Genomic DNA, 18,099 nt, shown 5'->3' with positions numbered 1-18,099 from the left:
TAGAACTCAAGTTTAAATTAGATTGGAGAAAAAGGAATTTGATTTATTGTATTCAATGCTTTCACAATAGGTCAAGATCGAGACATCGCCAACGCTCCCATAGTCGGAGTAGTGAACGATCAAGCCGCAGACGAAGTTACAGTCGAAGCAGATCTCGAGAAAGGGCTAGACATAAAGGCAGAGACAAAGGACGAGAAAAGGACCGGGAAAAAGAAAAGGAAAGGGAGTCACGGAGTGATAAGAAAGGGTAAGAAACAATTGTGGAATATCATGGTTTTTGATTTTAAATTGCCTTATCAGGTAATACATGCAGACCATTGTCTAATGTTCTGTCAAATCGGATGTTAATCAAGCAGGAATATTTGCAAAAATGGTTTGTATTCATACACTTGTTTACTGCTGCAAATAATATGTTAAACTGATTGAATACATCTGTACAAGGCTGAATTGCACAATTCAAGTGGCTTTGGGAACACTAATATATGTGAACGAGGGCAGCACATGACAATTAATGAGAACAATTGAGGTTCACTTGCAGAACCCAGACCACACCTTCAGGCTTTGAAATAAAAACAGAAAATGCTGGAAACACTCAGAAGATCAGGCAGCATCTGTGGAGAGAGAGAAACAGAATTAACATTTCAGGTCAATGACCCTTTGTTAGTGCTGGTTCCAGTGTTTCCAGCATTTTCTGTTTTTATTTCAGATTTTCAGCATCTGTAGTATTTTGACTTTTCCTTCAGGCTTTGTCCTAATTTCTTTCGCAGCTTGCGGCTACTCTTGTTCCCAAATGAGGACTTATGTAGAATGCAACATGCAATGTTTGCATTTTCCAGTGAAAGAGGAATAGCAAGTCGCAATGCACTTTTCATTCTCACAGATAGTTCCACTTGGCATGAATAATGCAGTTGTTTTAAAGAACTACTATCACCATCCATAGTCCTTTTTTAAAAAAAGTTGACACAAAGAATTATCATTAACTTATTTAATTTCTGTTTATTGATTTTCATCAATGTTTTTGTTTTGTTGATAAGTGATTGCTAATATTATAATGGGTACTGGCTTAAAGAGCTAGAACATCTGAGGGAGCTGGATTTACATATCCAGTTGAGGTTGAAGCAAAAAAGGATTAACAATTGTATTTTTACTAAAACTTCAGCACCTCATGTGGTAATTTATCCAAGCCATTGACTTGATGATGTCGTCATCACTCACTGTTTGAACAAAACACCATGGCATGAAAATGAATAGAAAGACAGAAATTGAGTCATATATAATAGTCTTACTCATTTTGATCAGTTGCAGTTTCTAGTAGCTAACCTTAGTTTAAACCATACTATGTACACTAACCTTTCAGTTTACTGTATATCTGCAGGCCAGTGGATTTAATGTATCTGTAATATGCCTTAATGTAAATCAAGAGTGCAAATGCAATGAAACTCTAATTCAAATGTTTCTCTGCAAATTACTATTTGTGTTTCAAGGATCGGAAGGATTCAATAACATTTTGATCTATCTTGAATGAACACTTAACTTTTTATTTTGTCTTTGATAATGAAATGGATCTTTTTATAGAAGAACTGAAGAGAGAAAGAAAATGTGGCTTTTAATTTGCCCGCAGATGATGCTCATCCTACTTTTGCACCACTTGGTGCCCATTTCTTTGCTGAAGTCCTTACAATGGCCCATGGCTCACTTTCTTAGGAATATAACAAATGATTCTCCATATATCTGCAACTGCAACATATTTGCTATCAATCAAAGTATTTGAATGTTTTTATTTACATTAGACCTCATTAAATGATTGCAGTATTAACACTAATGTAGAAATGGTTCTACAATGCCAGGTATAGCTTTTGGTAATGTAGAAAGTGCCTTGTTTATAATGCAGGGTGGTACCTTTTGCACCAACTGCACATTTAAGCAACTGTACTGGTGCAGTTAATTTAAAATAGCTGCACTAAGTTTTTGCCAGGGCCTACTCCCTTCCCCAGGGGAGCAAAAACACTTTGGTGGGCCTGTATATGGCAGGCATGAGGAGTCCAGCTGCTCAGCCTGCCATGGGCAAAAATATGGCTGCCAGTGTTTCCCATAGCAGGTGTTTATGTTGTTTCCTTTGGTGGTTGTACTGTCACAAGTGTTGGCTAACATTACTTCCAACAGCATGTGACGCTTCATTTATTTTGTTGCTTTGCTGAAATGTGGCAAAATAAATTGGGTGCATGTGGTACATTCAAACAGGTTAATTTAATGATCGACTTGTGTCAAAATGACTGATTTTGCAAAATAAGTTACTTGGCACCTTTTATGTAACATATTCCATATTTTTTTCTATTGGCGAAACCTGTGGAGGCTCACTGGTACACTATATTTCTGAATCTGCAGTAAATGTTAAAAATAGTGAAAATATTTTACCTAAGTAAATGAAATTTCCAGGACCTGATGGTTTCCAACCCTGCGTATTAAAATAACTAGGTGAGGAAATTGCAGATGAGTTAGTCATAATTTTCCAAAGCTATGTCTATATTGTGGATTAGAAAATTGCAAATGTTACTCCATTATTGAAGAAGGGAGGGCGGGATGGAGAAACCAGGTAACTACAGACGTGTCAGTTTAACATCAATTGTGTAGAAGTCACTGGAATCTATCATCAGGGACAGAGTCACTGAGTACTTGTGCAAGTAAAAGCTGATCCAAGAGAGTCAGCATGGATTTGTGAAGGGTAGGTCGTGTCTGACTAATCGAGTTGAATTTTTTGAGCAAGTCACCAGCATGATGGATCGGGGAATGTCTATGGATGTTGTCTATGGATCACCCGTCTCCGCCCCGCCTCAGCTCATCTGCTGAAACCCTCATCCATGCCTTTGTTACCTCGAGACTTCACGTTTTTTTATTCGTTCATGGGATGTGGGTGTCGCTGGCGAGGCCAGCATTTATTGCCCATCTCTAATTGCCCTTGAGAAGGTGGTGGTGAGCCGCCTTCTTGAACGCTGCAGTCCGTGTGGTGAAGGTTCTCCCACAGTGCTGTTAGATAGGGAGTTCCAGGATTTTGACCCAGCGACAATGAAGGAACGGTGATATATTTCCAAGTCGGGATGGTGTGTGACTTGGAGGGGAACGTGCAGGTGGTGTTGTTCCCATGTGCCTGCTGCCCTTGTCCTTCCAGGTGGTAGAGGTCGCGAGTTTGGGAGGTGCTGTCGAAGAAGCCTTGGCGAGTTGCTGCAGTGCATCCTGGAGATGGTACACACTGCAACCACGGTGTGCCGGTAGTGAAGGGAGTGAATGTTTAGGGTGGTGGATGGGGTGCCAATCAAGCAGGCTGCTTTGTCCTGGATGGTGTCGAACTTCTTTAGTGTTGTTGGAGCTGCACTCATCCAGGCAAATGGAGAGTATTCCATCACACTCCTGACTTGTGCCTTGTAGATTGTGGAAAGGCTTTGGGGAATCAGGAGATGTGTCACTCGCCGCAGAATACCCAGCCTCTGACCTGCTCTTGTAGCCATAGTATTTATGTAGCTGGTCCAGTTAAGTTTCTGGTCAATGGTGACCCCCAGGATGTTGATGGTGGGGGATTCGGCGATGGTAATGCCGTTGAATGTCAAGGGGAGGTGGTTAGACTCTCTCTTGTTGGAGATGGTCATTGCCTGGCACTTGTCTGGCGCGATTGTTACTTGCCACTTATCAGCCCAAGCCTGGATGTTGTCCAGATCTTGCTGCATGCTGGCACGGACTGCTTCATTATGTGAGGGGTTGCGAATGGAACTGAACACTGTACAATCATCAGCGAACATCCCCATTTCTGACCTTCTGATGGAGGGAAGGTCATTAATGAAGCAGCTGCAGATGCTTGGGCCTAGGACATTGCCCTGAGGAGCTCCTGCAGCAATGTCCTGGGGCTGAGATGATTGGCCTCCAACAACCACTACCATCTCCCTTTATGCTAGGTACAACTCCAGCCACTGGAGAGTTTTCCCCCTGATTCCCATTGACTTCAATTTTACTCGGGTTCCTTGGTGCCACACTCGGTCAAATGCTACCTTGATGTCAAGGGCAGTAACTCTCACCTCACCTCTGGAATTCAGTTCTTTTGTCCACATTTGGACCAAGGCTGTAATGAGGTCTGGAGCCAAGTGGTCCTGGCGGAACCCACACTGAGCATCGGTGAGCAGGTTATTGGTGAGTAAGTGCCGCATGATAGCACTGTCGATGGCACCATCCATCACTTTGCTGATGATTGAGGTAATTGGCTGGATTGGATTTGTCCTGCTTTTTGTGGACAGGACACATCTGGGCAATTTTCCACATTGTCGGGTAGATGCCAGTGTTGTCGCTGTACTGGAACAGTTTGGCTAGAGACGCTGCTAGTTCTAGAGCACAAATCTTCTGCACTACAGCCGGGATGCTGTCGTGGCCCATAGCCTTTGGTGTATCCATTGCACTCAGCCGTTTCTTGATATCAAGTGGAGTGAATCGAATTGGCTGAAGACTGACTTCTGTGATGATCGAGGAGGAGGCCGAGATGGATCATCTACTCGGCACTTCTGGCTGAAGATGGTTGCAAACGCTTCAGCCTTGTCTTTTGCACTCACGTGCTGGACTCTGCCATCATTGAGGATGGTGATGTTTACAGAGCTCCCTCCTCCCGTATGTTGTTTTATTGTCCACCACCATTCATGACTGGTTGTGGCAGGACTGCAGAGCTTTGATTTCATCCGTTGGTTGTGCAATCGCTTGGCTGTATCTATAGCATGTTCCTTCCGCTGTTTAGCATTGTTGTAGCTTCACCAGGTTGGCACCTCATTTTTAGGTACGTCTGGTAGAGTGAGGAATATGCCCGGACATAAAGCTGCAGATTGTGCTGGAATACAAATCTGCTGTTGCTGGTGGCCCGCAGCGCCTCATGGATGCCCCGTGCTCTCCTGGCCGGCCTCCCATTTTCCACCCTCCATAAAATTGAGCTCACCCAAAACTCTGCTGCCTGCATCCTAACTCGCACCAAGTCCTGTTCACCCATCACCCCTGTGCTCGCTGATCTACATTGGCTACCGGTCCACCAATGCCTCGATTTTAAAATTCACATCCTTGTTTTCAAATTCCTCCATGGCCTTGCCCCAAAACCCTGCACGATCCCTGCGCTCTTCCAAATCTGGCCTTTTGTGCACCCCCGATTTTAATCGCTCCACCATTGGCGGCTGTGCCTTCAGCTGCTGAGACCCTAAGCTGTGGAATTCCCTCCCTCAATCTCTCTACCTCCCTCTCCTCCTTTTAAGACGCTCCTTAAAACTTACTTCTTTGGGCTTTAGGTCACCTGTCCTAATATCTCCTTATGTGGCTCTGTGTCAAGTTTTGTTTGATAACACTCCTGTGAAGCGCCTTGGGATGTTTTACTATGTTAAAGGCGCGATATAAATTCAAGTTGTTCTTGTTGTTTATGTGAACTTCCAGAAGGCATTTGATAAAGGGACCATTCTGAGTGGCGGGATGTGACCTTGTGCTGTTCCCCATGCATCTGTCCAGGGACTTCAGCCTTTCATCATATATTTCAACGAATTGGATGACGGAATAGAGAGTTGTATATGCAAGTTTACAGATGGCACTAAGTTAGGACGCACAGTAATTTGTGTAGATGAGAGCAGGAAGTTACAAAGAGACATAGGCAGATTAAGTGAGCGGGCAAAACTGTTGCAGATGGAGTTCAATGTGGGGAATGTGAGATCATTCACTTTGGATCAGAGAAAGACAAATTGGAATATTTTCTTAATGGTGAAAGACTAGAAACTGTGGTGGAGCAAAGGGAAATGAGGAAGTGATGATTCAGTTGTGTAGAGCCTTGGTTAGACCCCCATTTGGAATACTGCGTTCAGTTTTGGGTACCGCATTTCAGGAAGGATCGGTGCTGGGTCCGCTGTTATTTGTTATTTATATTAATGATTTGGATGAGAATTTAGGAGGCATGGTTAGTAAGTTTGCAGATGACACCAAGATTGGTGGCATTGTGGACAGTGAAGAAGGTTATCTAGGATTGCAACGGGATCTTGATAAATTGGGCCAGTGGGCCAATGAATGGCAGATGGAGTTTAATTTAGATAAATGTGAGGTGATGCATTTTGGTAGATCGAATCGGGCCAGGACCTACTCCGTTAATGGTAGGGCGTTGGGGAGAGTTATAGAACAAAGAGATCCAGGAGTACAGATTCATAGCTCCTTGAAAGTGGAGTCACAGGTGGATAGGGTGGTGAAGAAGGCATTCAGCATGCTTGGTTTCATTGGTCAGAACATTGAATACAGGAGTTGGGATGTCTTGTTGAAGTTGTACAAGACATTAGTAAGGCCACACTTGGAATACTGTGTACAGTTCTGGTCACCCTATTATAGCAAGGATATTATTAAACTAGAAAGAGTGCAGAAAAGATTTACTAGGATGCTACCAGGACTTGATGGTTTGACTTATAGGGAGAGGTTGGATAGACTGAGACTTTTTTTCCCTGGAGAGTAGGAGGTTTAGGGGTGATCTTATAGAAGTCTATAAAATAATGAGGGGCATAGATAAGGTAGATAGTCAAAATCTTTTCCCAAAGGTAGGGGAGTCTATAACGAGGGGGCATAGATTTAAGGTGAGAGGGGAGAGATACAAAAGGGTCCAGAGGGGCAATTTTTTCACTCAAAGGGTGGTGAGTGTCTGGAACGAGCTGCCAGAGGCAGTAGTAGAGGCGGGTACAATTTTGTCTTTTAAAAAGCATTTGGACAGTTACATGGGTAAGATGGGTATTGAGGGATATGGGCCAAGTGCAGGCAATTGGGACTAGCTTAGTGGTTTCAACTGGGCAACATGGACATGTTGGGCCGAAGGGCCTGTTTCCATGTTGTAAACTTCTATGATTCTATATTGGTCTTGGAGATTATGCAGCCCAGATTCACTGGAATGATACTGGGGGTTAAAGTGTTAAATTATGAGGACAGGTTGCATGAACTTGGTTGTATTCCCTTGAGTTTAGAAGGTTGAGGGGTGATCTAATTGAGGTGTTTAAAATGATATAGATTTGATAGGGTATACACAGAGAAACTATTCCTCTGGTGGTGGAGTCCTGAACAAGGGGGCATAATCTTACAATTAGAGCTAGGCCATTTAGGAGTGAAATCAAAATGCATTTTTCACATAAAGGGTAGTGGAAACCTCGAATTCCCTCCCCCTTCCCACCCAAACAGTTGTGGATGTGGGGTCAATTGAATTTTTCAAGACTGAGAATGATAGATTTTTATGAGGTAAACGTATCAAGGGTATGGAGAAAAGGTAGTAAATGGAGTTGATCATGATCTAATCATCAGCCATGATCTAATTAAATGGTGGAACAAACTCAAGGGGCTGAATGGCCTATCCCTGTTCGTTGTCCCTATGTCAACTAACCTGCCATTTGCTGTCTAGAAACATATATTAAGACTGGCTACTTGTGCAAGACACTGGAGAGTTGCTTGCTTTGTGGAATAACGCTCCAGTGAGAGTCAACACCTTCATGGGAGGAGGGAGAAATTTTTGAGGGAAACCTGAAAGATTAAGTTTAGGCTTTACCACTGTGGACTTTGGGAACAGTAAATATGATTAAAACATGATTATGGATTTACAGGTGCACCTGAGTCTTTTTGCATATAATTAGGGATTTTGGTTAAACCACTTAATAATATGACGTAACCCCTAAATATATCATCTGTTTGGCTGTCTCATTTGCCTCAATGAACACTAGCTAAAGATATTATTTTCTTTTCAAATCTCAAGATGTAGATGAACTAGATTACTGCCATAACTTCTACTGTTAATCATTGGAAAAGCATTATTCATGAATCTTTGTATTTTTCTGCATGTGATGCATTTTGGAAGGAAAAATGAGGAGAGGCAATGTAAATTAAATGGTACAATTTTAAAGGTGGTGCAGGAACAGAGAGACCTGGGGGTTCATAATCACAAATCTTTGAAGGTGGTAGGACAAGTGGATAAGGCTGTTAAAAAAGCATATGAGATCCGTGGCTTTATAAATAGAGGCATTGAGTACAAAAGCATGGGAGTTATGGGTAAACCTTTATAAATCACTGGTTAGGCCTCAGCTGGAATATTGTGCCCAATTATGGGCACCTTACTTTAGGAAGGATGTCAGGGCCTTCGGGAGGCTGCAGAGGAGATTTACCAGAGTGATATCAGGGATGAGGGACTTAAGTTATGTAGAGAGACTGGAGAAGCTGGGGTTGTTCTCCTTTAGAACAGAGAAGATTATGGTTAGATTTAATCAAAATTATGAGGGATTTTGATAGAGTAGATAGGGAGAAACTGTTCCTACTGGCACAAGGGTTGGTAACCAGAGGAGACAAATTTAAGATAATTGCCAAAAAATCCAGGGTGGAAATGAGGAGAATTTTTTTTACGCAGTGAGTTGTTTAGATCTGGAAGGGCGTTGGAAGCTGATTCAATAGTAACTTTCAAAAGTGAATTGGATATATACTTGAAAAGAAAGAAATTGCAGGGCTGTGGGGAAAGAGCAGGGGAGTGAGACTAATTGGATAGCTCTTTCAAAGAGCCAGCACAGCCACGATGGGCCAATGGCCTCCTTCTGTGTTGTATGATTCGATATGTAATGATCTCCATCTGCCATTTTGCACTGTTTTCAATTAGATCATTTGGTCTCAAGAGTTTGGAATACACTATTCCGCATAGTGCATAAATTCTATTATCAAATCTTAATCAGACTTTTATTTAACAGCAGTTCATAGCACCCAGCCGTCTTGTCAGAAACATCAATATCTAAGTAAGTAGTTATGGCACGTCTGGAATGTACTGTCGATGATTGCTTGATTCATTGATTTGCAATGACTGTGCAAAATTTTTGCTTAAAAGCATTTAAATATTTGGTGGCCACCCAAATAAATCTCACGAAAATTTGGGGAAAAACAGATTTGTGTGACACCATGCTAAATGCATCTCATCGGTTTTTTTTTGCAAATAAAGATACTTGTTTTCATTGGGCTAATTTTCCCCCCAGCTGTTTGCAGTTGATGATTATGGGCCATTGTAATAACTCTCAACCCAAGAAATAGTTATGATGTGGAGATGCCGGTGATGGACTGGGGTTGACAATTGTAAACAATTTTACAACACCAAGTTATAGTCCAGCAATTTTATTTTAAATTCACAAGCTTTCGGAGGCTACCTCCTTCCTCAGGTGAACGATGTGGAAATGAAGTCCTCGAAATGAAGTCGCATTTATAATTCACAGAACAATGCTGGTGATAACAGACAGTTTTTTCAACTGCCCGTTGCCAAGGCAATCAGTGTGCAGACAGACAGGTGTTACCTGCCAGGTCTCAGAATATACAAATCACCAAAAAAAACAACAAACAAAAAAAAACAGAGATAGAGAGGTAGAAACATAGAAAAGACAGCAACTGACCCGTTATATTAAAAACAGATAACATTTGTTCGCTGGTGGGGTAACGTGTAGCGTGACATGAACCCAAGATCCCGGTTGAGGCCGTCCTCATGGGTGCGGAACTTGGCTATCAATTTCTGCTCTACGATTTTGCGTTGTCGTGTGTCTCGAAGGCCGCCTTGGAGTACGCTTACCCGAAGGTCGGTGGCTGAATGTCCTTGACTGCTGAAGTGTTCCCCGGGGAACACTTCAGCAGTCAAGGACATTCAGCCACCGACCTTCGGGTAAGCGTACTCCAAGGCGGCCTTCGAGACACACGACAACGCAAAATCGTAGAGCAGAAATTGATAGCCAAGTTCCGCACCCATGAGGACGGCCTCAACCGGGATCTTGGGTTCATGTCACGCTACACGTTACCCCACCAGCGAACAAATGTTATCTGTTTTTAATATAACGGGTCAGTTGCTGTCTTTTCTATGTTTCTACCTCTCTATCTCTGTTTTTTTTTTGTTTGTTGTTTTTTTTGGTGATTTGTATATTCTGAGACCTGGCAGGTAACACCTGTCTGTCTGCACACTGATTGCCTTGGCAACGGGCAGTTGAAAAAACTGTCTGTTATCACCAGCATTGTTCTGTGAATTATAAATGCAACTTCATTTCGAGGACTTCATTTCCACATCGTTCACCTGAGGAAGGAGGTAGCCTCCGAAAGCTTGTGAATTTAAAATAAAATTGCTGGACTATAACTTGGTGTTGTAAAATTGTTTACAAGAAATAGTTATGTACTACTCTGAACATCTAATTCAGCCTTGTTTGTTTGTGAAGAACACATAATGGTATTATAGATCAAAACACTTCCGTGTGATGATGTTTAATGTATTTTAAATATCTGTTAAGATGCACAGAGTAAGGTTGTCATCATGAGACTAGTGCATGCTTTTACACTATGTTGCTTTTTTCTGCTTTTTCAAGTGTTTGACAGGGTGTGTTATATGTGAACAAATAATATTCAGAGTTTTTCAGTTTGGCAGCATCCTTAAACTCTACCAACCTGTCATTTCTTTAATACCACCCCCCCCCACCCCATGCTGCAGGAAGTAATTATGCTAATTTTACATCATTAGCATACAGGTTACAGAGTTCTGCTGCATGAAGCATGCAGAGAACCTCTTTTAAGTGTCTGCTTAGATCAAAGCAAGCTTATGTGATTGCTGTTGTCTGACACCAAGCTGTGTGGTGTTGTTTTCATTAAACATTTATCACACTTCCAGTGTGACAGCAGGCAACTTTGTGCTTGAGTAACGTGTTTTCATGCAAAATTTATTGAAAAAGACGAGACATTGTAAAGAGATCTTGTTGCCTTTCACCAGTGGCAAAAGGGTAAACGGTTGCTTGGAAAGTAGGAAGTGTGCCTTTGACATGGCACTATAATTGTTTTATTTGACAGGGTCACATGGGAAACAGTAGAAGTGTTAAATGGCATGTTTACTTTTGATATATAGGTATTTCTAATAAAACATTGACACCTATTTGAAATTATTGGAATCAGATGTGCCCATACATACCTTGTGAAAATTTACTTCAGTTATATCTATGATGGGGTACCCTAGCACATGACATAGTATACTTTCTATGATGTTTATACTTGTACTTGGAACCACTCAAAGGCCCATACCTCGTAACTGTTGATGATCTTCAATATTGCACTCCTAGAGACATCAAGTTTTGTTCTCTTCATTTCTATATAACCAAAAATGAAGACAGCTTACTGAATTCAAGTCACGATTCATGGTGGGTGATGGGGGAGGGGTGAGGAAAAGCCAAGTTTGAGACAAGCTTGTACATAAGAAATGAAAATAGAAGGTAGAACTTGGAAATTTTTTAGAAATCTTTTTGTCCAACCAATTTGTTCTGTCTTCGGCCTATTGATTACTGGCTCAACAGCAAAGTATCTAACATAATAAAAACATTACACATGATTAAACTTATCAAAATATTGTTTCTTGTGTCTTTGAGTACCTTTTATGAAGGTTTTTACTTGGAGGCCACAGTTTGAGCATATTCAGTGTGTACAAGTTTTCAGAATGCATAAGTGGTGTTTAGTCAGCCCAGGTTTTCAAATGCTTTTCTTCAGCTTTCAGCAACATCTGCTTGGTTGTTTTTTAAAAATGATTTGAAGGAAAGCTAGAAGACAAATTCCACGAGCTTTATTGAGGTAAAGTTTACATTGAGTGTTTTTAAAATGGAGACTCTGTATGTAAAAGAGAATGAGAGAAAAATCAAAGATTTACACCAAATGTGACACAGTTCTGATTACACACCTGTGGAAGATTTTGTTTTATGTTTGAATCATAAACAATCTCATTTCAGTGGAAAAGTCAAATTGTATCTCTGATGACACTATTCTATGTGTTAAAAAAACATTTGAATGATGAATTTGAGTAGGTTTTCAACTAAACTTTGAAGTAAAAGATGTTCATTTTTTTAACTTAAGAAAGCAGATCAAGCTGAGAGACCTCGAGAAAAAGAGACAGTATCTGCCCTCATCCTGATTTGAGTTATTTTTCTTTTTGAAAAATAATTTTAAAAATTGAATTTTAAAGGCTTATCATGCAAAATGGTTCAGATTAGCATCAGCTGTATTTTGTTGTTAGTTGGTCCAAAAGTAAATACAGATAGGTGCAAAGTCATACACATTTCATCTTGAATTATGGCCTAAATTTTTACTCGGCGTTGGTTGGTGGGGGGTGGGGGAGGTCGGGATTCCTGACGGGAAACCCGGATTTTGACGTAAGGACGTCTTTTATTTATTTTTTGTCAGCTTCCCGTCCGTCAGGCCAGCTTGATTGACAGGCTGGCCTCAGTCGGACAGGAGAAGCGGAAGGAAGCGGATGCGAGAAGTTAAGTCTTCGAATGGGTGGGGTCAGGAGTCATGGGGGCTGGAGGGGGGTCGGAGATCATGGGGTGGGGATCGCTGCAGGGAGGCTTGTTGGGACTGGTGGAAGCACTCCTGCTCCTCCGAGCCCACAAGCTGTGCTATAAAGGCACTTACCTGCAGTTTTGAGCCTTCTCACCTCCTCTCATGTGGCGTGTCGAAGGCCCAAGAATCCCGGCCCCCAGGAGTTAAAAACAAAAAAGATGTAAAAATGGAGGCCTGCAGCCTCCTTGAAATCTTTCAGTGACCGACCTGCCTCCTAAAGGTGGGTTGGTTGCCCGCCCGCCCCTCATCCCACTTCAGTTAGAACCAGAAATGGGGGGTTGGGGGCGGGTTTTAGATTTTAAAATTTTTTACTGTCTCCACCCGCACCCCCCCCCCCCCCCCCCCAACAACCCACCTGTTTTTCCAAGTTTAAAATTTAGGTGCATAAGTCCCAATTTTGACTCTGGTTGAGAGGTCGGCTTGGGGCCAGCGGGGCAAACAACTCGCTGATGTGAGGCCTGGACCATTTTAACTCCGAGGCCTCATTACCATTGTTTAGGCCCGCCTTCCGCCCGAACAGGAAGCAGGAATGATGTGAGACCAGAAAACGGGATGTTCTAAACTGGAGAGCCCCGGTTTTGATGGAGAGAATACTAGAGCCTGGTCTTCAGTTGCTTCCAAGCCTTTTTTCACAGAGCTCCACATTACACACCCCACACCCTAAATAAGCCCTCTTACATGTTGCTGCAGGAGTTCCTCAGGGCAATGTCCTAGGCTCAACCATCTTCAGCTGCTTCATCCTTCATCACTGAATTTCCCTCCATCATAAGGTCAGAAATGGGGATGTTCGCTGATGATTGCACATTGTTCAGTTCCATTCACAACACCTCATGCAGCAAGACCTGGACACCATCCAGGCTTGGGCTGATAAGTGGCAAGTAACATTCGTGCCAGACAAGTGCCAGGCAATGACCATCTCCAACAAGAGAGAGTCGAACCACCTCCCCTTGACATTCAACGGCATTACCATTGCCGAATCCCCCACCATCAACATCCTGGGGGTCACCATTGACCAGAAGCTTAACTGGACCAGCCATATAAATACTGTGGCTACAAAAGCAGGTCAGAGGCTGGGTATTCTGCGGCGAGTGACTCACCTCCTGACTCCCTAAAGCCTTTCCACCATCTACAAGGCACAAGCCAGGAGTGTGATGGAATATTCTCCACTTGCCTGGATGAGTGCAGCTCCAACAACACTCAAGAAGCTTGACACCATCCAGGACAAAGCAGCCAGCTTGATTGGCACCCCATCCACCACCCTAAACATTCACTCCCTTCACCACCGGCGCACAGTGACTGCAGTGTGTACCATCCACAGGATGCACTGCAGCAACTCGCCAAGGCTTCTTCGACAGCACCTCCCAAACCCGCGACCTCTACCACCTAGAAGGACAAGAGCAGCAGGCACATGGGAACAACACCACCTGCACGTTCCCCTCCAAATCTCACACCATCCCGACTTGGAAATATAACGCCGTTCCTTCATCGTTGCTGGGTCAAAATCCTGGAACTCCCTTCCTAACAGCACTGTGGGAGAACCTTCACCACACGGACTGCAGTGGTTCAAGAAGGCGGTTTACCACCACCTTCTCGAGGTCAATTAGGGATGGGCAATAAATGCTGGCCTCGCCAGCAATGCCCACATCCCATGAACGAATTTTTAAAAAAATGGATACATGAGAGCCCCAATTGATACACACCACCTGAATACAATTAACACTAATTGATATAAATCACATGGATACAATTAACACGGGAATGGGCCGAGTGTGGCAGGAGGCCACTGCCGGGGCGGGGTGGGTATACAGTCAGAGCATGTGCCACACCTTTATGACTCTCAATTCTCCTGGGTCCTAATGGCCACATTCTTCTGGATCTGTGTAAGCAGAAGACGACCCAGAACAGATCCTTGCAGAATTCAACTCGCCAGTACCTCAAACAAAGCCATTTATCATCATGTTCTGCTTTATGTTGCTTGACCAGTTTTTAATCCAACCTGTCTTTTGTACTTTTATGAAGGTTCCGAAGTGGTTTTGCTCCACTGTAAACTTTGCAGTCTGAGTGTGGTAATGAGCTAGTTTAATCTGTTTTCCTGTAAATGGACAGTATTTATTCATATGAATTCATGACAAGTTTGTTATGGTTAAAAATCTAAGTTGGTTGCTGTCAGCTTGAGGCATCATGACTAAATTGAGTAAATAAACCAGCATGTCAGTTGGTGAATATTTCAAATAGTTTATAATGAGGATCAGGCTCCCACTATGGTTCAGTGGATAAATATATCACATGGTATGGAAAAAGGCAATCCTTGCTGAGGCTGGCTGTCAGTTTCTTCCCAGGAATTGAACCTGTGACTTTGAGTTAATTCACAGTTTCAGTTCCTTGGATTGTAACTTGTAGGTTCAGTTTTTGGAATTGTCTAACTTGGCTGACCCTCAGTCAGGATGCTGGTGTTACCACTCCAATTAATTTCTGAATCTCTGCGCTGGGGAGTGGAAAATCAGTCACAGTACCTGCTTGTGATCACTGCTGCTTTTGGATTTATGTATGTGATGACATTAAGTAAGGACAAGTGGCCATTGTTGATTAGTTCATTAAGTCACTGACTAGACTCAACAACAACTTGCATTTATACAGCATCTTCAACGTAATAAAACGTCCCAAGGCACTTCACAGGAGCATTATTAGACAAAATTTGACACCGAGCCACATAAGGAGATATAAGGACAGGTGACCAAAAGCACAGTTAAAGAGGTAGGTTTTAAGGAGCGACTTAAAGAAGGAAAGAGAGGGTAGTACACTAGGAATACCTGTTTCAGCAAGGTACTGGAGGGTTGCTGCCTGCTATAGAACTGGAGCCAGCAGGAGTCATGATCTTTGGGAGGACTGATAAGGTGGAAAATTGGAAAGGAGAATGCACTCAATTTAAGAAAATAAAGGAAAATAAGACTGATGCAGATAGTCAAGGATAAAGATTGGACTCTGCTCTTTCTAGTGTGCAATCCATTAAATAGAAATATTTCCATCAGGTGGCATAACAAGTTGTTTTGTTCATGACCATATTTCTGATATCATTTAGCACCTGGATTAATACTTTCAAATATTGGTCGAATCCATCTATATTTCAAAAGCCCCTTATCTCCATTCATGGTGAAACAGTTATTTAGTTAACTCACAGTTGCTAGTGCCAAACGCTTGTGACATATAATGGTTAGTGATATATAAATGCACATAACATACTTGTGTCTCGTGTCGTCTGGACTAAGCATTTGTTAGTGGTTCATCCATTCTAGTTGTCAGATTTGATAGTGACCTGCTGTTATAAAAAAAGGGAAGAAAAATTGAACTGGATCACGTTAATTTTGATCAGAGCAATGCTACGTGAGTTTTTGAGAGCTGCGAAAATCCAGTTAGTGTGAGCTGTAATCTCTTTACAGCCTAAGAATAGTCATGGTACTGTTCAGATACCCTGGAGACTCTGTGCTGCAAAGATGAATAGTTCACCAAAGATAATAATCCTACACAAAATGAAAAGAATAATTTGGTCTGCTAATGCACAAACAAGCAGAAGCCGCTGGGAGCTTTTGGACTATGCTTATAACCTACTGTTAGATATTGAGTTGACCCTTTATTGTTAGGCATTAAATTATTTTGTCAAATTAATATGAGCAGCAACCTTACTTAGCAATAACAACATGATTTGTTTTACTGAAAATAAAATGGTATTTCGAAGACTTATTCTCCTGAATGTATGTTACCATCTTGGCATTTTTTTTCTCTTGCCAATTCTCTCTCCTCCCCAGCCCTCCTTTCCTGAAGACTGTGACTCCTTCCTGCAGTATTGATCCATGATCACTGGTCACCTTCTGGTACCTCATCCAAGTGGAGCTCATTCTTGTGGGAGCCTTGACAGTGAATATTGAAAGGGCATTTGACTGCAGCAGTATCCATTAACCCTGATCTTGTCTTTATCTGTGCTCTGATACATGCGTACCTAGGTGGGTTTTCTGGATAGTGATCAAAAGCAGGAAGGCTGGATCTTATTCCTCTCCCTAGCCCAGGGGCATTAAGGTCACCTGTAGCACTTCTACTTTAATTCTGGCTGAAATCAACTAACTTCGCACAGATCTGGGACTTTCCTCATCTGTGTGGCTGAACTCCTCACTGGATCAGCTGGTTGAGTCATTGGGGCAGTTAACATTTTTCAAAGTACATATTCTGCACTAAAAGATACCCTGGCTGGACATGTAATTGAATACATTTTGATAATTGAAATCAGAAGCCTTTTCATGATATTAGCACTTCACTGTACAAGGTACAAAGCATATGGTTAAAAAATGACGTGAACAAGTCTTAATTCTTCTGATTGAATACAATTGACACACATTTCAGTCGTCAAGTAATAAACCAAAGAAAGAAAAATTGTCTTGTCATAAAGTTTGCAGCAGTTTTCTGCAAACACAATCTGAACAACCAGAACAAACGTACAGTTGAGTATCGCGATCATGCAAGCTCTAGTCCCTCGCTGGATTGTTTGAAGATACAAATGCATTTTTTTTATTTGCGCTGTAGCCTGTTAAATTGATTCGGTATGCTGATAGTATTAGAAGGAACAAGAAAAGGCAGTCCTGATTGAACAGCAAGTTAATGCACTGAGACACTATCCCATGAATGGTGGTACATATATTATTAGCCCTGTAATTTCCCCACAAAGTGGATTCTAGATCTCAGCAGGTTCATATGAGGGTTGTCGATTCACCCTTTCGGCAGAATAGTATGTTGTGTGGGAGACATATTTGGGTTTGGAATTTTTGCACAATGGGAAATGAAAGGACAAAACAAAACAAATCGCTTAGTGGCTCAGCAGATAAATGCCCTGATGTATTAAGCCATACAGATCAGGGAACTCTGAAGTTCAATCCCTGATCTTTATTGAGTTGTTGATCTTCTGCAACATGACAATTGGTCCTCGGGCAAAGAAATGGAAAAATCAGCCAGATCAGTGATCCTTCCTGGAAAGGTAACCATTGAGGATAGGATTAGGCTCAGCTATGATGTTGCCTCGGGTCAGGTGGTCTGCTGACACATACTGCCTGAGTTCATACTTGACAATTAACCATTTTGGTGAGGCCCCACCGTGCTGCCATTGCTTATGGGACATTAACCCAGGATGAATTAGTGCCTTCAGAGGGGGAGGGGAGAAAGTTGGAAGGAAGTGAAACATTCGTTAATTGACAATATTTTGGGTAACAAATGGTATTACATTTTTCAAAGGTTTAATTCGTGTAACCCTAAAGCTCTCAATTATGGCACGTTGCTGGGATGTGGGGAGGGAATAATATTTGCCTAGCTGTGCTTTTCTAAAAATTTTGTTTTCCAAACTGTGAGAATTTAATATAACAGCCTAGAGGTTTGGTTCTGAAATGGGTGCAGTCTATGTTTTTATAATTTACTGAGTGATCCTCATGGAAGATAACGTAGCCACTCAATGAAATTTGCGTTTTATGTTTGTGTTAAGGGTGCAAGGAAAAACACTCATGAGCTTTTGTGGGTATGAAAACAAACTGGCTGCTTATGTTAGGCAGGCTTAAACCAGTATTAATATAAGATGAGCAGTAATACCGCTTCAAGCATATTTAATGCTTGGTTGAAGAAACAAAGCTACTGAAAAAAATAGTAAAAGGTCAGAAAAAAGCTGACAGACTG

At 42.1% G+C, this 18,099-nt stretch overlaps 1 protein-coding gene across 1 annotated transcript in view; it reads left to right on the top strand.

Annotated features, from left to right (window-relative positions):
• The window catches only part of rsrc1 (arginine/serine-rich coiled-coil 1), a 417,271-nt gene that overhangs the window by 106,453 nt on the left and 292,719 nt on the right, over positions 1–18,099 (top strand). Inside the window, exon 5 of the mRNA XM_067994672.1 lies at positions 71–247. Within this exon, the coding sequence (XP_067850773.1) occupies positions 71–247 (177 nt within the window). The remainder of the gene's footprint in view (positions 1–70; positions 248–18,099) is intronic.

The sequence above is a fragment of the Heptranchias perlo genome, chromosome 13, assembly GCF_035084215.1.
Source record: "Heptranchias perlo isolate sHepPer1 chromosome 13, sHepPer1.hap1, whole genome shotgun sequence".
Taxonomy (NCBI): domain Eukaryota; kingdom Metazoa; phylum Chordata; class Chondrichthyes; order Hexanchiformes; family Hexanchidae; genus Heptranchias; species Heptranchias perlo.
The sequence above is the reverse complement of the archived record's forward strand: the minus strand, read 5'-3'. Positions and strand labels throughout refer to the sequence as shown.